The sequence below is a fragment of the Eriocheir sinensis genome, chromosome 9, assembly GCF_024679095.1.
Source record: "Eriocheir sinensis breed Jianghai 21 chromosome 9, ASM2467909v1, whole genome shotgun sequence".
Classification (NCBI taxonomy): domain Eukaryota; kingdom Metazoa; phylum Arthropoda; class Malacostraca; order Decapoda; family Varunidae; genus Eriocheir; species Eriocheir sinensis.
The window spans coordinates 23445040-23465495 of record NC_066517.1 but is presented as its reverse complement, the minus strand read 5'-3'; the positions used below and the strand labels follow the sequence as shown (position 1 = coordinate 23465495).

General features: G+C 44.0%; 1 protein-coding gene across 15 annotated transcripts in view; it reads right to left on the bottom strand.

Annotated features, from left to right (window-relative positions):
* LOC126996209 (ecotropic viral integration site 5 ortholog-like) overlaps positions 1-20456 on the bottom strand; it is a 123424-nt gene that overhangs the window by 12700 nt on the left and 90268 nt on the right. For 11 of the 15 annotated variants that reach the window (XM_050856520.1, XM_050856522.1, XM_050856523.1 and 8 more), the window contains 3 exons: positions 3930-4032; positions 1140-1295; positions 286-414 (listed from right to left, as the gene is read on the bottom strand). In XM_050856520.1, the coding sequence (XP_050712477.1) occupies positions 286-414; positions 1140-1295; positions 3930-4032 (388 nt within the window). Of the gene's footprint in view, positions 1-285; positions 415-1139; positions 1296-3929; positions 4033-4361; positions 4918-10060; positions 10222-13225; positions 13246-16022; positions 17301-20456 lie in introns of those variants that run through there. The other 4 variants (XM_050856528.1, XM_050856530.1, XM_050856531.1 and 1 more) reach the window with 4 other exon arrangements.

The following is a 20456-nucleotide window of genomic DNA, read 5'->3' as shown; positions in this document are numbered from 1 at the left end:
ACTTTGTGGAGAGAGTTTGAGGGCAGGACTGATGGACAGGGTGTCGGGGGAGACCACCAGTAATTATTGCAACTTTCCAACCAATGTCACAGGACAACTTAGGTAAAAATTGAAAAAGGTTTAAGAAAACCAATAAATCCAAATGTGCAATGACATTTTGAGTGTGGGATTTTACTGTATCCTTCCACCAGATGTGATGAAATCCCCCCCCACCCACACACACCCCAAAAAATAATCCATGACAAATGGAAAAAATGTGAACAGCTAATCTCTCATTTGGCTCACCTTCTCGCAGGCTGAGGTGGTCCGCAAGTACTCAGCATACTTGCCCTTCTCTGGCGAGTTGTGGGCATTGCAAAGCAGCTGCCAGGTGATGCCGCGGAAGTGGTGTGGGATGCCCTTCCGCACCAGCTCCTGCAGGGACGAGGAAGAGGTGTTGAAGTTGTGTGTGTGTGTGTGTGTGGCTCTGTGCCAGGGAGAGCAGCGGCAACAAAGGCTGAAGTGACGCTAATATCCAAGGCATAAACTCCACATTGGCAGCCATAATGACCCCAGATATCAGGGAGAGGAGAAAGGAAGGCCAGGGAGGAAGGAGAACGAAGAATAACAATAGGAAGAGAAAGTAAAGGTGAAGCTATTGCATATAAAAAAGGAAAAGGAGGAAAAAAGGAAAAACTACAGCATAAAGAGGAAAAAAGAAAAAAATATGGACAAGGAAAATTGCATAAAAAGGAGAAAAATGGAATAAAATGAAAACTACTGTATTAAGGGCTAAACTACAGCGTGGATATTAGGAAGCTTGCTCTAAAGACAGTACAAGACCATGGAGGAGACAATGAAAAGTAAGGAAAATCAAGAAAAGAAAGAACCGAACCGAATCAATATAATAAAGAAATAAAACTAATCTCGCTCTTAAGACAATACAAGACCACGGAAGGGAAAAGAACAAAGAAAACAATAATGACAAGGAAAAAGAAGAATGAGATAAAGAAGATGAAGACATAAAACGAAACATGCTCAAACACGTTACAAGGCAAAAAAAAAAAAAAAAAAAAAAAAATCGTCCTCACCATCATAGACATAAAACGAAACATGCTCAGACACGTTACAAGACAGAAAAAAAAAAAAATTGTCCTCACCTTCAGTTGGGTGCATTTCCTCTTGTTCCACGCATCCCAGTCACTCACGAGGCGGCCCCAGAGTCCCCAAAGGTCCTCCTCGGGGTCCTGCAACTGCGATCCGCCTGTCGAGCCTGCCCCTGAGGAACCACTGGAACCCCCGGAGGCCACAGAGATCTGGGAGGGAACAAGGATAAAAAATTGGATAAGAAAATGGGATAAGAAAATGGGGTAGGAAAATGGGATCAGAAAATGGGGTAGGAAAATGGGATCAGAAATTGTATCAGTAACTCTACCAAACTGCAATCTTCTACAGGGCGTTTAGATGAGTTACAGTGGGACCTCAACGCTTATACTGCCAGAAAAGAGAAGATTGAGGTCGTTTATTAGAGTTTCCAGCATCAAAGGACATAAAGGAAACGTAAATATAAATGAAAAAAGGATCAGAAACTCTCCCAAACTACAATCTTCTACAGGGCGTTAAGATGAGTTACAGCGGGACCTCAACGCTTATAGTGCCAGAAAACAGAACACTGAGGTCCTTTAGGCTTTCCAGCATCAAAGGACATAAAGTAAACATAAAGGAAATGTAAATATAAATAAAGAAATTGAATCAGAAACTCTACTAAACTACGATCTTCTACAGGGCGTTAAGATGAGTTACAGTGGGACCTCAACGCTTATAGTGCCAGAAAACAGAACATTGCGGTCGATTAGAGTTTCCAGCATCAAAGGACATCAAGGAGACATACCAAGGAAGCAAGGATCAGAAACTCTCCCAAACTACAATCTCCTACAGCACTTTAAAATGAACTACAGTGGGATCCCAAACGTTTATACCAACAGGACACAAAAGGACAAAAATAGGACAAAAAGGAAACATATAGGAAGCAAGGATCTGAAACTCTCTCAAACTACAATCTCCTACAGCCCCTTGAGATGAGCTACAGTGGTGCCCCAACGCTTATACCGCCAGAAAACAAAAGGTGGAGGTTGTTTTAGACTTTGCTGCATTGGAGGACATAAAATTGAGGCTTTGGAAAGTTTGGAAAAGTTAAGAGGGGGGTTAAAGACCACTCCCTGAAGAGCTGCGGAGGTGGAGGCTGAAGGGAGATCAGCTGGAGGACCGAAGACCTTATGATATCTAGCGGAGAGAGTTTATGACCGTCAACAGGAGTGATTTATAGCCTATCCAACGCCATATGGGAAAATATAGACATTAAACATGACGAAGAAGAAGAAGAAGAAGGCGAAGAAGTAGAAGATGTAAAAGAAAAAGAGGAAGAAGAAGAAATACCACTCCAAACACATTCATCCCAGTAGTAGTGATAAGCAAGATAAAAAAAATAGTTACCCCTAAAATAAGCAATCCCAGGTACTCTTTGAATCATTGACCATAGAAAATACCCTTGATACAGCGTTAACTTAAGAAAACACCAACCATGCGAGCTAATACCCTTGACCCTTAACGTGACCCATGAAAAAAGAAGACCACTCAACACTTTTATCCCAGTAGTAAACTAAACCAGACCCAGAAAACATCACTGGCAGCTCTTCAACCATCGGAACATTCCCTTGATATACCAGCCAATACATGATCCCAGGAGCCAATGACTGAATGGGTGCTTGCTATGTTTGAGGGGGCCGAGGCATGCAGAGTACAACATCAACCTTCACACCGAGGTCGCCAATCAATAAGCCATTACTCGTGCCACCAAGGCCGACCATCCATTGATAACACCGCCCTTACTCTTATACCAAGGCTGAGAACGCCACGATGATGATGATGATGATGATGAAGAAAGAGATGATGATGATGGAGACGAAGATAAAGAAAAAGAACTTGAAGAAAAGGAAGATGAAGACGAAAAATAACATAAACAAGAACAACAAGATGAAAGAAGAAGAAAGAGATGATGATGATGATGATGAAGATAAGGAAAAAGAAAAAGAAGGCAAAGATAAAGAAAACGAAGATGAAGAAAAAGGAGCCGAAAAAGAACAAAAACAAGAACAAGATGATGATGGTGATAAAGAAGAACGCGAAGATAAGGAAGAAGAAAAAGATGATGATGAAGACGAAGATAAAGAAAAAGAAGACAAAGAAGTTGAAGAAAAGAAGATGAAGACGAAAAGAACAAAAAACAGAACACGTACCAAACACGAGTCACAATTTTATACTAGTTAACAAAGCCAAACTATACTCGTGATCAAGGTTGCATTCATATAGGCCTAGCATCAATAATATTAGGTTCCCAATATTCCGAGGGCATCAGAGACATAGGAAAATAACACTAGGCAATACTTCTGTAGGCTGCCTAAGACTAAGACCGCTGGACATCAAAGGGTTAGCGAGGCATTCTTGGGCCATTCCGACAAACGGGTTTATATAAGTCGGAATGGCCAAAGATAATCTGAAAAGTGAACGGTTCATGTAAGAGTGATGGGATTGGTTTGAGGAATTGAATGTTTGTGAAGTTAAATCTGGGAAGGTTCAGTTATTAGTTATGTTCGTATGTATTTTTATTTTTATTTTACGGTTTTACGGAAGGTTGAATTAGATGAAGGAATGCCCGGATTATGCGTCTTACTAATACTACTACTAATAATAATAATAAGAAGAAGAGGACAAAGATGAAGACGACGAAGATGATGAAGAAGATGAAGAGGAAAAAGATGAGGACGAAGATACAGAAGAAGAAAAAGAAGACAAAGACGAAAAAAATGACGAAGGAAAATAAAAAAGGAAAAGTAGAACTAGAAGAACAATAACAAGAAAAACTACTACTACTACTACTACTTGATGTTTACCTGTGAAGTATCGGACGACTTCCTGGAGTGTCCGGCGCCGGCGGCTGACCCGACCGACTGCGTGGAGAGCGAGTTGAGAGATTTGGAGTCCGTCTCGATCAACCTGAGGGAGAAGGTCGAGGGTGAGGAGGGGGCGACACACACACACACACACACACACACACACACACACACACACACACACACTTTCCACCATGTACACAAGTGGTCTAGTGGAAGATTTGTTAATTATCTCTCTACAAAAATATCCCCGGCAATGATCAGTGTCAGGCTGCCATTAGCGTGAATAGTGAGTCGTAAAGCAATTACCAGCGATAAACACGCCCAAAGCTCCCGTGTGTGCTGTGATGATGAACAGTGACATGTTTTAATGTGTGTGTGTGTGTGTGTGTGTGTGTGTGTGTGTGTGTAACAAAGAGGGGGGCGCCGCACCAGTTCTTGCCCCACACCAGCACCTCGGCGATCAAGCTGCGCCGCCGCTCGCCGCCGGGCACCCTGCCCCGCTCGTCGCCGCTCTTGCGCCGCCGCTCCTCGCGCGGGGAGCTGAGCAGCACCGTGGGCGTGGTGAGGGTGTTGCCGAAGGGCCCCGGGGAGCCAGGGCACTGGGCGCCCACCAGATCCTGCAGGCCTGACGCGGACACCTGGGACATGGAGCGGTCCATGCGGGGCCGCGACGCGTAGCCGCCGGACACCCCGAAGGCGTCGTCGTCGTCACTGACATCCATCTCGCCGCTCGCGAAGGTGTGGCCGCCGTGCCGGGCACAAGCTGGCCGCCGCCAACACCATGGATGAACACGGCGCCGCGGGGTACGGGTGAGGCGCGGGCGCGGCGGGCACTAAGGCGGCCGCGGGCGGGCAGCGCCACGGCCTGCGACGCGCCTCATCCCCAGGCCCATCCTTCGCCGCGCCGGGCAGCGCCACTTCAAGTGCCTCGTCTTAGTCTTTTCCTCTTTTTCAATTGCCGGTCGTCGCGGCCCACCTGTGCCTCCTTGTGGGTGAAGGGGGGGGGGGGGGGTGAGCAGCGCCACACTTGTTTACGTAAACACCGGCGCCGCGCCGCCACTTGTCTCAGGTTATCCGCCGCGCCGCCGGGAGGTGCCGCCACACGCACCACGACCATCCCCCCACGACCATACCAGACCAACAAGTCACCCCGCCGCCTCCCCGACCCCCCTGATAACAAGGGCGTCGGGGCCACTACTCACGAGGGCGTCAACAAGCAGACAACACACCACTGACAATTACGGAGGGAGGGAGGGAGGGAGGGAGTTGGAGAGGGACGGAGAGGAGAGGAGGATAGCAGGGCCAGGGACGAGGAGCTAGAGTTACTGCGATGGCTCGTGTCACGCCCCCCCCCCCCCACCCACCCCCAGCCATCCGCCCTTCCCCTCACATCCCCTCGCCATGAAGGCCGCCAGCACCACCATGACCTCATCACCTGAACCTCACTTTCTCACGCGGGAGGCAACAGATAGCAGGTGACGTCCCCTCTGGTAACCCTCACCCAGACACCCCTCACAGCACCCAACCACTACCCCTCCCCACCCCCAGACACCCCCTTTCCTCCCCCAACCACAGACACCCCTTCCCTAAGCCCTAATACACCCTAACTTTGTCCATTCTAACTTGAAATGGACCGAGGGCGAGGCGTAACCTTTTGCCTGGCTGAAGAGGAGGAGGAGGAGGAGGAGGAGGAGGAGGAGGATAGTACACCTGCCACCACCTGAAGCTTCCAAAATGACCATATGTTACCTTACCTCCACCCTCGCCATAAGCACACTAACTTTTTTCTCTCCCTTTCTCTCTCTCTATCTTTCAATCTATCTTTCTCTCTCTCCCTTCCCTTACGTCATGGCTCTTACCTACCTCTCCTCCTCCTCCTCCTCCTCCTCCTTCTTCTCCTCCTCCTCCTCTTCTTCCTCTGCCTCTTCTTCCTGCTCCTCCTCAGCCTAACACAATCTTGAGTGCCTCGCCCTCTTTCCCTCGTGGCGGCAGGATTGGGTTGCCTCCTGGTGTAAATATCCTTCAGGTTACTGCAGAGTATCCTACAATGCCTCCTTCATGCCTGGGATTCGGTTACGCCATCCTCCTCCTCCTCATCCCCTTCCTCCTCCTCTTCCTCTTCTCTCCCCCTCCTCCTCCTTCCAACCCGTATCAACCTCTCCTTCTTCCGTCAAATTCTCCTCTCCCACGCGTTTAGCCTTCACCTCCTCCTTCTCTTCTTCCTCTTCCTCCTCTCAGCTGTTCCATTCTCCATCCTGGCACGTGCATAGAGGAGGAGGAGGAGGAGGAGGAGCGTAAAAGTGGAGGGTGGAGATTTGAAGAAGAAAAAAGACGAGAGGAGGAGGAGGAGGGAGAATGAGAAAGGGAATGGAGAAGAATGAAAAGGAGGAGGAGGAGGAGGAGGAGGAGGAGGAGGAGGAGGAGGTTCATTAGGAGCATTACGTTCTCCTTACGTCACCTTCAGAAAGAATCTAAGACCATTATTTTCACACAACAACAACAACAACAACAACAACAAGACGAAGAATAGCAAGATGAAGAAGATGAAGAAGATGAAGACGACTACAAGGAAGACGAAAAGGAAGATGAAGAAGACGAAGAAGAAGAGGAAGAAGACGAAAAACAAGAACAAAAAGAGGAAGAAAAAAAAACTACCTTAAAACAAAAAAATACATAAATAAAAATTCGACAACCACCATCACCACCACCACTTACAACAACAACAACAACAACAACAGCTCAAGAGGTCTCTCCACATCCATCTTCCCTCCATCAGAATCTCTCACTTCTCTCCCTCTCCCTCTCTTTCTCTCCCTTCCCTCCCTCCTTACCTCCCACGCTCTATTGGGCAAGATTGTGTCTGTGTTCTCTCTCTCTTTTTATTTGAGAGAGAGAGAGAGAGAGAGAGAGAGAGAGAGAGAGAGAGAGAGAGAGAGAGAGAGAGAATAGAAGAAAATAAAAGGAGATAGAACCCGGAAGAAGAAATGAAGAAAAGAAAATTAAAACAAAGAAGAAAAAGAGAAGAAGAGGAGGAGGAGGAGGAGGAGAAGGAAAGACAAGACAAGTAGGAACATCAAGAAGAGGAGGAGGAGGAAGAAGAGAAAGACCAGGAGGAGGAGGAGGAGAATTATAAGAACGAATCTGAGAGGAGGAGGAGGAAGAGGAAGAAGAAGAAGAAGAGGAGGAGGAGGAGGAGGAAGAGGAGGTCCGATGATGCCATACATTTAACTAAGGACCCCAGAAGAGCCACTCCTACCCCCCTCCCCCTCCTTTCGTGACGTCAAGATCCTAAGGAGTGGTTGACCTTTGACCTTAACCACTCAAAGTCAGCGCCATGTGTGTGTGTGTGTGTGTGTGTGTGTGTGTGTGTGTGTGTGTGTGTGTGTGTGTGTGTGCGTGTGTGTGCGTGTGTGTGCGTGTGTGTGCGTGTGTGTGGTGTTTCCGCTATATCACGCTCGCCCTTGCTCTCTTTCTCTCTCTCTCTCTCTCTCTCTCCATTTTCGTCTTATTTTTCCTTCTTTTTCTTATTTTTCTTCTTCGTGTCCAATTACTTTATCTATTATTTCCTGTTTCTTTTTCTTTTTCTTATTAGCTGAAGTTTCCTCTCCTCCTCCTCCTCCTCCTCGTCCTCCTCCTCCTATTTCTTTCTTCCTTCCTTCTTTGTGTTCTCTTTCTCATCTTTCTCCTTCTTCTACTTTACTTTGAGCTTCATCTTCGCCTTCTATTTCTCATTCCATTCCCTTCCAGTTATTAAATCTCCTAACTAATTCTTCCATTTTCTCCTCTTTCTCTTTTTCTCTCTTCCTCAACTCTAAATTTCTCTTCTTTTCTCTTCTTCTATTCTCTCCTCTTTTGTTTTCCTCTTTTTCTCTCTTCGTAAACTCTAAACTGCTCTTCTTTTCTCTTCTTTCCCTTCCTTATGGTTCTTCTCTTTCTCCTCTTCTTCCTCCTTCTCCTCATCCTCCTCCTTTTCCTTCTCTTCTGGTTTTCCCACACTCACGAATTTCCTGATTTTCCCATTCTTCTTCCTCCTTTTTTATCCCTAACTTATATTCCTGTTTCTCCTCCTCCTCCTCCTCCTCCTCTTCTTTCTTCTCCTTCTCTTCCTGTTTCTCCACACTCATGATTTTCCTTATCTTCTCATTCTTCTTCCTCCCTTTTTATCACTAACTCATATTCCTGTTTCTCCTCCTCTTCCTCTTCTCTCTTCCTGTTTCTCCTTCTCCTCCTCCTCTTCTTCATTCTTCTCTTCTCGTTTCTCCACACACTCACATTTTTCCTGATTTTCCTCTTTTTCTTCCTCCTCCTTTTTTAACCCAGTCTTGTATTCCTGTTCTTCCTCCTCCTCTTCCTCCTTCTCCTCCTCCTCCTCGACCTCTCCTTCCTTACATAATGGCTAGTTTCTTATCAATCTTTCACATAATCTTTCCCCCGTCGGGTCTAATCTCGGTTCGGGTCTTGACGTCAACTCTCCCAAACAGGCAACAGAGGAATCATTGATCAAACGTCTTATCAATGTCACTTAATGCCTTCTGTAACACGTAACTTCCTCTCTCTCTCTCTCTCTCTCTCTCTCTCTCTCTCTCTCTCTCTCTCTCTCTCTCTCTCTCTCTCTCTCTCTCTCTCTCTCTCTCTCTCTCTCTCTCTGTGTGTGGACCCTTTTCTTTTTCTTAATCTTTTCTTTCTGTATCTTTGTTTCCTTATTCATTTCTTTCTTCCTCTCCTTTTTTTCTCTTCTCTTTCTATCTTTTTTTTTTTAACCCTACTGATTCTGACTCTCTCTCTCTCTCTCTCTCTCTCTCTCTCTCTCTCTCTCTCTCTCTCTCTCTCTAATCTAACCTTTCTTCCCCTTCAACAACAATTTTTTCCCGCCATCTACAAACTTTGGTCTTTAAAATCAGCATCATAATTTTTTTTCGGGGGTACATTTTCAATTTTTTTTAGGGTACACTTTTATATTTTTTTTAACTCCCTGAAATGACTTTGATTACACCTTTTCTCTTTTTTTTTTAGATGAAAGTAATTTAAAAGTACAAAGTAAGTGGAAAGTATATATATAAGCGTTTGATGTTGATTTGGTTACTATGTTTGTTTTTTTCAATTTTTCTTTCACTAATTATATACAATTATTTAAAAGAAAGTATGGCTGGAAATCTAATTGGAAGCCTTTTTTATATTTACCTGGATATCAAAGAGTCAATTAGTGTACCTTTCCTTTCCTTTCCTTTCCTTATTCAGACCTTTCCTTTCTTTCCTTTCCCTTTTCATATTCAGACCTTTCCTTTCCTTTCCCTTTTCATATTCAGACCTTTCCTTTCCTTTCCTTTCCTTTCCTTTCCCTTTCTCTTGTCAGACCTTTCCTTTCCTTACCTTTCCTTCCCTACACCTTCCAGACTCATCAAAATACCTGTCCCTCACCTGTTCTCGTTACCTTTCCTTACCTTTCCTTCCCTACACCTTCCAGACTCATCAAAATACCTGTCCCTCACCTGTTCTCGTTACCTTTCCTTTCCTTACCTTTCCTTCACTACACCTTCCAGACTCATCAAAATACCTGTCCCTCACCTGTTATCGAGACCTTACACAAGTTTTCTGCCTCTTAGCATTATAAAGCTAACTGACTTTCACTCTCAAATTCTGATCATTTCCTCCAATACTGAACTTTTTTTTTCGTTTCTCCTTTCCTCCTCTTTTTCATTTTCCTCCTCCCTTTCCTCCTCTTCCTCACGCATTCCTTTCCTTCCTTCTTCCCCATTTTCCTCCTCCCTTTCCTCTTCTTCCTATCTTCCCTCCAATTCCTCAGTTTCCCTCCTTCCCTTCCCTCATCTTTCTGTTCCATATTCTCTCTCTCTCTCTCTCTCTCTCACACATCCAGTTATTTTCACTTTCTCTTTCTCTGTCACCAACAAACGAACACACTAACACTAACAAAAACAAAAATTAAATAAATGAGCAAAAAGTGTGAGAGAGAGAGAGAGAGAGAGTGTGCGCGTACGTGTGTTGGTTTGTATATATTACTTTTGATGGACACTTCACAGATTAGGAGAATGTTAGGTACCCTCTCTCTCTCTCTCTCTCTCTCTCTCTCTCTCTCTCTCTCTCTCTCTCTCTCTCTCTCTCTCTCTTACCTAAAAGTGTATATTCTGCGGCACTTGACTTTTCTTCTTCTTCTTCTTTTTCTTCTTCTCCTCCTCCTCCTCCTCCTCCTCCTCCTCCTCCTCCTCCTTCTCCTCCTCTTCTTCTTCCTTAAATATTGCATCCTCTTTACACTCATCTTCCTGCCATTTAATTCCTCATTTCAGCTTTTACGTTTGACCCTCCTCCTCCTCCTCCTCCTCCTCCTCCTGGTCTTCTTTCTCCCGTAGTAACTCCTTATTTTCATCTCTCTCTCTCTCTCTCTCTCTCTCTCTCTCTCTCTCTCTCTCTCTCTCTCTCTCTCTCTCTCTAAAGAAGCAAATTATTCTCTTTTATTTGCGTTCCTGTCATTCCCATCTCTCTCTCTCTCTCTCTCTCTCTCTCTCTCTCTCTCGACCGCAATTATGAGGCTGTGGGCGTGGTTAGCGGGCGTGGGCGCAGAGGAACGGTTGGGGTACTGACCATGGCGTACACACACACACACACACACACACACACACACACACACTCATAGTCCCTTTCCTCTTCCTATTGTCCCCTTTCATCCTCTATTACGGTTCCTTCCTCCCTTTCTCTTCCTCGTTCTTTAATCTTTTTCCTCCTCCTCCTTCTTCTCCTCCTCTTCCTCCTTAAGCTTCTTTTTTTTTGTTCCTCTTTATCTTCTTTTATCCATCTGTTTGTCTTTATGCTACATGTCTTCTCTTCTCCTCCTTATCATCTTCATCTTCCTCTCCTCCTCCTTCTTCTCCTCCTCCTCATTTGGTTTATTTATTATTCCTGTTTTTTTTCTTCATTTTATCTTCTTTTCCATCAGCTAGTTTGTCTTTGTAATATGTCTTCCCTTTCTTCTTCTTTATCATCTCCATCTTTATTCCTTCTTCTTCCTCCTCCTCCTCCTTGTTTTTTTTAGTACCTGTTTTTTTTTTCGTATTTCTCTTTGTTTTTCTCTTTTACTAAATCTGTTTCTCTTTATGTTATGTCTCCGTTCTTCTCCTTCTCTCCGTCATGTGTTACCCTCCTCCTCCTCCTCCTCCTCTTCCTCATCTTCATCATCATCATCATCTTCCTCTCCTCACCTGCGCGCCAAACACGTTACCTAAATTAATACCTGTTGATGACACCTGAGGAACGAGAGCTGGCCAGGTGTCGTAATAAACAGAATCCAAGAGCTTGACTTTATGCCAAGGTAAACACACACACACACACACACACACACACACACACACACACACACACACACACTCACAATGGTGCCCCGGAAGTCATTATATTTCGACACAATTGCAATGTAGTCACTGTCTGTGTGTGTGTGTGTGTGTGTGTGTGTGTGTGTGTGTGTGTGTGTGGTGTCACGTTTCTTCTCCCTTCTGTCTCCACTTTACGACCGTGACACACCACCACCATCATCACCACCATCACCACCACCACCATCATCACCACCATCATCACCACCACCACCACCATCACCACCACCCACTCCAACACCCACCTACCCTTGACACCACTCAAGGATCACCACCACCACCAAACCCACCACCATCACAATCATCACCAGCATCACCACCACCACCCACCTACCCTTATCACCACTACTAGGATCACCACCACCACCACCACTATCACCACCACCCCATATACATAAGCACCCTCGCACCATCACCACCACCACCTACCACAGCAACACCACCAAACAAACATCATCACCACCACCACCGAACACAGCAACACCACCAAAACACCCCACCCACAACACCACTAAGCAACCACCACCATCACCACCACCACCACCTAAACAAACACAAGTGGCACCCAATTAAAAAAAAAAAAAAAAAAAAAAAAAATCGGACTATACGGTAAACACTCCTCGATCCCTTCACATGGTATCGAACCCCGTCCATCACATCACCACACGAGTCTTCATCTCCACCGACAGTCACCACCACACCTCACCACCACTAGCACCACCAATGAATAAGCGAGAACTAGCTAGCGGCACCCGGAGGAGGAGGAGGAAGAAGAGGAGGAGGTGGCGATGGTGGTGGAGGTTAAGGATGGAGAGAAGACCAGACGAGATGGAACGTTTCACTGGGTTTGGTTCAACGTTCAACATCTTTCGCCCCTTCTCGACATCCCCCGCGCCTTCTCTTCCCAAGCACGTGAGGTCTCTGTCCCCGCCGCCCTTCCTGCCATCCATACTAACGCCTCATCCATCCCAAGGGCGCACAAGGAGGTTCAAAGGATTGCCAAGGCCGTACAGATGCTGCAAGTCAATTCCTGAACGTGGATCCTGCGTCTCTCTCTCCCTCACTCCTACGACACCCACACGCCCCCTTCTCCTCCTCCATCTCCATCCTTCCCTCTCTCTTTCTCTCCCCTTCCCACTCCTTCCCGTCCTTTTTATCGCTTTCGCACGCGGATATGAGGGTGTGAAATGTCAAGATCACAAATGCCAGAGCGCTAATGAAGGTTACAGGAGTCAATCAACGTCGTGAATGCTTGTAAAAACCACCGGATGGGCATTTAAAAGCACCCCAGGGACCAGAGGCGTGAAAGAAAACGGGACGCGGAACCTAGAAAAATAAAGATAAACATAAATAAACAAAAACAAAGCAACAGCGCAGTGCTATTTCCCAACAAGGAGTTTCAAGAGGAAGTAAATGATGGGCCACGCGCACTTGAGGCCTTAGAGAATGAGAGGATATAAGAAAAAATAGTAAAAAATAATCGTATCCTTGAGAAATTCGCTAGCTGGTAACTCGGTGTTGAATGAGGTGCCAGATACGGCCAGACTCGCGTGCATTTTTTCAGGCAACACCCATTACCTTTTTTAGACGAAATGACTCTAACAGGTGTGTGATCAGGTGTGTGTGTGTGTGTGTGTGTGTGTGTGTGTGTGTGTGTATTACAGGTTCCGTGGGCATGAATGGTTTTACAAGTACTTCTGTTTTCAATGGCCAAAAATTGTATTCAAATGACCCTTGTATTGTGATTCTGAGTGTGTGTGTGTGTGTGTGTGAAGCTTTCTAGTGACCAATCAACTTTCCGTGTGTACCAGTTGAGTCATTCCACACACACACACACACACACACACACACACACACGGTTCCCCTTGAACGTGTGTGAATCTCAATGGACAGAAAATCATGTATGTACGTTACCCCATGTGCACATCAACCCTGTGTATACCAGTCCACGTGTGCACCTGCCCAGCATGTCCACGTACACACACGCGTACACGTACACACACGCGTACATGGACACTCACCTGGAAAGAGAAAAACAGAGAAATTGTAACAAATGATAACATGAAATTGCAAAAAAAAAAGGTCGTGTAATTCTCTCTCTCTCTCTCTCTCTCTCATGATAGAGAGAGAGAGAGAGAGAGAGAGAGAGAGAGAGAGAGAGAGAGAGAGAGAGAACGAATGGAAACCGATATATAGGAAAGAAAATAAGAAAAAGATAGAAGAGCAGAACATGGTGTCCAGAGAGAGAGAGAGAGAGAGAGAGAGAGAGAGAGAGAGAGAGAGAGAGAGAGAGAGGCATATTCGCTTTAAGTCACAAAATGTCAATATTAGTTTGGACGAAGTGGCTTTAATGCATCCAAATACACTTCATTAATACCAATACAAATAATAATAATAATAATAATAATAATAATAATAATAATAATAATAATAATAATAATAATAATAATAATAATAATAATAATAGGGAGAAGGTGACGAAGAAGAAGAAGAAGAAGACGAAAAAGGAAGCAGAAGAAGAAGAAGAACGGAGCAAAAGAAAGGAAAGAAAGAAAAGGAAAAGGAAAAGAAGAAAAAGGAAGGTAAAGAAGCAGGAAGGAGAAAAGAGAAAAAGGAAAAAGAGAAGGAAAAAAGGAAAAAGAGAAGGAGGAAAGAGAATGAGAAGGAAAGGGAAAAGGAAAAAAAAAGAATAAATAGATAGATAGATAGATCGTCATCCTGTGAAGCAAAGAATGGACCCGACAAGACTGAATTATTTTTTTTCTTTCTCTTTCTCATTTCTTTCTTTTATTTTTTATTTTTCTGGAGATCGCTTTCCGTTAGTCAGCTGTCATGTTCCCAGCGTCCCAGTCAAGCGAGCGACTAAAAAGACTCTCCATCGCAAAACTATTATTATTATTATTATTATTATTATTATTATTATTATTATTATTATGAATTTTGTTGGTAAATAGAAGCTTTTAACTTACTAATTAGGAAAAACATACCCCCCTTTCTCTCTCTCTCTCTCTCTCTCTCTCTCTCTCTCTCTCTCTCTCTCACACACACACACACACACACACACACGTATCTACATATTCACCCAAACCAAAAAAAAAAAAAGTCTTTGATGTTTGTATATTAAAGTTGGAAGCATCACTCGCATTTTTCTCCATTTTATTTTATTTTATTTCGCTGGTAAACGAAGCCAACGACGCAAATCAAAAAGAGAAGAAAAAAAAAACGAGTCTGCGAAATTAGTCTTATTAAAATTGTTACCCTTAGAAATCTCAACATCAATACACGTAATTAAGAAAACGGGGGAACTAAAAGAAAACGGGATGAAAGTAAGAGAAAACGGGGTATGATTGGGTTGATTAATATATTTACTTTTCATTTTTATAAGTACAGCATAGCGAATACGAAAGGTAAATATTGTCCTTAAATAATGTAACTATATAATGAACTTGATTTTTTAAGGGTTCGAGTATTGAAATTTAAGGTGTTAGACAGACGGACAGACAGACAGACAGACAGACAGAGACACAGACAGACAAAGAAAAGAAAAAAGAACGAAAAAAGTGAACGAAAGAAAAAGAAAGAACGAACCACAGAAACTGACGGAAAGAAAGAAAAAAAGACAGAACGAAAAAAAATAAGATAAAGAAAACAAGACAGACAGACAAACAGATAGGCAGAAATACATAAATAAACACACACACACACACACACACACACACACACAAGCAAACTAACACTAAAGTCTCCTCTCACTTCACCTTTAGAGAGAGAGAGAGAGAGAGAGAGAGAGAGAGAGAGAGAGAGAGGCGAGCAGCAAAACATATATGCATTTTTCCTCCTCATCAAAAGAAATGAAAACTAAGATAAGGGATTTGAACGCAAGGAAAAAAACGGAAAATATATACTGAGGAAAAATATTACGAGGTTTTTTCCTTTTTTTTTTTTTTTTACTGTTTTTCGTCCCCCAAAGCTTCTCTGAGATTACCCTGCTCTCTCTCTCTCTCTCTCTCTCTCTCTCTCTCTCTCTATCACTTGCCTACCTCCTCCTCCTCCTCCTCTCGTCCTGTTGGAGCTGCCTCGTACAGGCCTAACGGCCTCTTGCAGACTCCTGCGTTCTTATGTTCTTCCTCCTCCTCCTCCTCCTCTTCTTTTTCTTCTCCTTCCTCCTCCTCCATCTTCCTTCTCCTCTACGATTAGCATCTCTTTCCTCTTCCTCCTCTTCCTTTTCTACTTCTTCTTCCTCCTCCTCCTCCTCCTCCACCATTACTATCGACTTTGGGTTGTTCTTATCTTTTTCCATCATTTCCTCGCTTATCTCTCTCTCTCTCTCGCACTCCACCCCTCCCCCTCTTGAAGCTGAGATAACAAAGTCCCCCATCAATACTTTAAATAATGGCGTAATCATAGAAAACTTACGACCGAAGGGGAGGCTCGAGTGAATTAAGGGACGCGGACGTGTGGAAATGGAGTGGAAATTAAATCAAACGAGAGAGCCCTTGAGTTAAAACACCTATTTGAACTATAAAAACACTCAACTATAATGTAATGTAACTCTGGTTCTCTATGTGTGTGTGTGTGTGTGTGTGTGTGTGTGTGTGTGTGTGTGTGTGTGTGTGTGTGTGTGTGTGTGTTTCTCTCTCCCTGTCTGTCTTTCTCTCTCTCTCTCTCTCTCTCTCTCTCTCTCTCTCTCTCTCTCTCTCTCTCTCTCTACCTGTAATGGAGGCGTTGGTGTCGCGCTATGGCAACAAGGTCTCCCAGATGGACGGACTCGAATGGCGAACCGTCGGTGCTGTCGCTGTCCGAACCCAGATCGAACCCCCGCGAGAACCGCCGACGCAGTGTTTGTAAGTAGGAGGTGTTGAAGGCCTGCATCTTGTGGGTTTCATCACCACTACTAACGTAAGACTGTCACCACCACCAGCCAACACCACCACTACTATTGCGATCGGTGTTTTTATTACTACTACTATTGAATGCTATTAACGAGTTTCACCACCACTAATAGGAGAAACTAACATCATCACCACCACTGAGATGTGTATGCGTATCACCAAACAACTCCAAAATCATCACCACCAAAGTCACCACCACCAACAGAAACTAATAATCTCACCACCACTTTCAAGCTGTCATCACCAATATCACCACCATCACTACCAAACACCTCTATAACCACCACCAACAACACCAAAGTATAGAAATATCACCACCACTTTCGAGCTGTCATCACCAATATCACCACTTTCACCTCTATTACCATCACCAAAATCACCACCACCAAAATATAGAAATCTCACCACCACTTTCAAGCTGTCACCACCACCACCACCATCACCACCACCAAGATGTTTATACGTATCACCAAAACTTAACAATCATCACCACACTCAACACCAAATTAGGGGATCTCGGTCACAATAACACCACCCTCACTACCTCCACTGCACTGCCTCTCACACCACCACCAGCACCACTACTGCCGTCATCACCACCTCCACCACCACCACCACCACCAGGGCGCCGGAAGATAAGCTGCAACGTCGTAGAATGACTGTTCATCACCACTTTGACATCACCTTCTCAACACCTTCTCAACACCACTGCTAAATCTCTTTCCTCTGGTTACTCAATATCACCACCATCACCACCACCACAACTATGCGTCGCTATACTCAACACCACCACCACCACCACCACAAAAACTCAACCACACCACCAAAATATCACCAAACCACCACCGCAAAACCTATATCAAGACCCTAACCTTAAACCGATCACCACAATCACCACCACCAAGGACTTTCACCACCACTTTCAACACCACAAAAACAACACCGTATCGAACACTTTTAAATGGAGTTCTGCAAGGGGAGTTTTCTGGCCCCCTTTCGTCTCTTCGATGTCAACACTACGTAATGGAGGAAGACGACGACGAGGAGGAGGAGGAGGAGGTGAAGCCACTCCGGTTAGCAGACCACGTTCTCTCTCTCTCCACCTGGATTACACGAGAGAGAGAGACCGACTAGCAACTAACAACCACTCTCTCTCTCTCTCTCTCTCCCTCCCTCCCATATCACCCCCCTTATCTTCCCTCCTCCTCCTCCATCTCCCTCTCCATATCCCTTCCATCTCTTTATCCCTCTCCTCCTCCTTCCCCCTTCCTCCTCCTCATTAACTACCATTAGCTCCTCCTCTTCCTCTCTCCCCCATTACTCCAAGTTGCCAATCAGACCAACAGCAACAACAAGAACAGCAACAAGATCAGTAGCCCTTTAATATTCAGGTGACACACACACACACACACACACACACACACACACACACACACACACACACACACACACACCTCCCATCCCCTTCCCCCCCTTTTCTCCTCCCCTTCTCTGCATTCCTTCTCCCCCTTCCACAAAATTTACTTACTTACGATAAGATACAAGATAAGAAAGCGGCGCCCGAAAGATGGATAAGATAACACCGAGGGAAAAAAGGCACATGGTGTCTGACAATGTGAGGAAAATGGAAATGAAAAAGAACGTTGATGAGAGGAATGAAAATGGAGATGAGTGAGTGAGTGAGTAAGTGTGTGACCAATAGATTAACATACATCACTCACTCACTCACTCAACGACACACTCACTCCTTTTTATTTTTCTTTATTCACTCGTTCATTTATTTTTCTTATTTTTTGGGAGAACGAGAATGGGGACACAAAAGATAAATAAGAAGAATTGAATCGTGTGTGTACCTAGAAGTATTGAAGGAATGTAAAGGTGTACACAATAGATATAAATAGATAGAGGCATAAAATTATAGGAAGAAACGTACGAGAATGAGGAGACAAAAGATAAATAAGAAGATTCGAATCGTGTGTGTACCTAGAAGTATTGAAGGAATGTAAAGGTGTACACAATAGATATAAATACAGATAGATAGAGATAGATAGACATAAAAATAGGAAGAAACGTACGAGAATGAGGAGACAGAAGATAAATAAGAAGAATAACTGAATCGTGTGTGTACCTAGAAGTATTGAAGGAATGTAAAGATGTGCACAATAGATATAAATAGATAGATAGCCATAAAAATAGGAAGAAACGTACGAGAATGAGGAAATAGAATATAAAAAAGAAGAAGAATTGAATCGTGTGTGTGTTGGCAAGTTGATGAGATGCTAATGAAGGAAGGTAGAAGGAAGACAATTAACAAAGACAATTAGACGAAGAAAATGGAATATATTTGAAACCCCGACCACCACCACCACCACAACACGAAAAAAAAAAAAAAAAAAAAAATATGAGATTACCAAAAATTAAAAAGGTGCGTACGAGAAAATCTGAACAAAAAAGAAAAAACGAAACCAAGAATGATAAAAATCCGAACAAGAAAAAAATAAAGGAAATAAAAAATGAGGAAAAAGGAAAATCATGCACGAGTGAATAATGAAAGAAAAAGTGTTGAAACATCTGATGAAATAAAATAAATTAAATGAAAATATAAACTAGAGAGAGAAATTTCACGCCCCAAACAAACGCTCCGTGGAATGAAAGGAAAAATGTATATAATGAAATGGAATGTTGAAACGAGACCGAGAATTAAATAAAAAACACGAAAAAAAAGAAAAAAGCATTGAACACAAAACTAATACGTAGAAACCCGGATAAAAAACGAAAAAAAAAACAATAACACTTTTTAAAATTAATCCAACACACACACACACACACACACACACACACACACACACACACACACGAACACTTGCCACGTCTCCAAACACTTGTGCCACATAATCTCTCTCTCTCTCTCTCTCTCTCTCTCTCTCTCTCTCTCTCTCTCTCTCTCTCTCTCTCTCTCTCTCTCTCTCACACACACACGTTAATATATAAATCTCTAACATGAAATACAACACTATCAGTTAATAAGTACAATACCACTTCCTCTTGCATGTTACAGAGGAGGAGGAGGAGGAGGAGGTGGAGGAAGGAGGAGGAGGAGGGGATGAAAGGGTACGTTCTGGGTGGAGGAGATAAGCGGGAGCAGAGGAGGAGGAGGAGGAGGAGGAGGAGGAATAGGAGGAAGGGTGAGGGAGAATTATACAAATGGCAATACACATGTGAGTAATTCCGTGTGTGTGTGTGTGTGTGTGTGTGTGTGTGTGTGTGTGTGTGTGTGTGTGTGTTTGAGATAAGCGAATGAAACACGGAAGTAAATAACGAAGAATAAATATGAGAGAGAGAGAGAGAGAGAGAGAGAGAGAGAGAGAGAGAGAGAGAGAGAGAGAGAGAGAGAGAGAGAGAGAGAGAGAGATGAAGACAGGTATATATATAGGTAGAGGGAACAGTAGAGGGAGGAAGAAAGGGAGGAAGGGGAGGAAATGGAAGGGAGAGAAAGAGGGGAAAGGGGACTAAAGGAGAAGGGAGGGAGAGAAAGGGGAGGGGGGGAGAAAGGGGAGGGGATGAAAGGGAAAGGGGAGATAAAGGGGGGGTGGGGAGGGGGGGGGAGGAGGGGGCAAACAGGTATAACACAGATGCTTATTTTTCTTTTTTCTCTTTTTTTTTTAGGGGGGAGACAGGTACACACCACCACCACCACCACCACCACCACTTTCTCCGGGGATGAGGAAGTAGCGGTGGTGACTGGTGGTGGTGGTGGTGGTGGTGGTAGTGTTCTCGTGTCTCCACAAACACACACACACACACACACACAAACACACGCAAACACGCTCTCAATCTCATTTACTAAGTCCTCATTTGCACTCAACTTCTGTTCATGTTCACTCTATGTTAGCCTATTGGTCACTCACTCACTCACTCACTCACTCACTCACTCATTCACTCACTCCTTTCTCTCTTTCTTTATTCATTCGTTCATTATTTTTCTTATTTTTTTTGGAATGAGAGAAATGGAGAAATACTAAATGCCTGACGAAAGAAAAAAAGACGAAAGAAACGAAGAAAGAAAGAAAGAAAGGAAGGAAGGAAAGAAGGAAGGAAGGAAGGAAGAAAGAAAGGAACGAGAGGATGGAACGAAGCTCTAGAGGAAAAAGGGAATAAAGAGGGGAAGGAAGAGATGAAGAAGGAAGAAGGAAGGAGAAAAAGAAATCACAAACACAAACCAAGGAAGAAAGGAAGGAAGGAAGGAAAGAAGA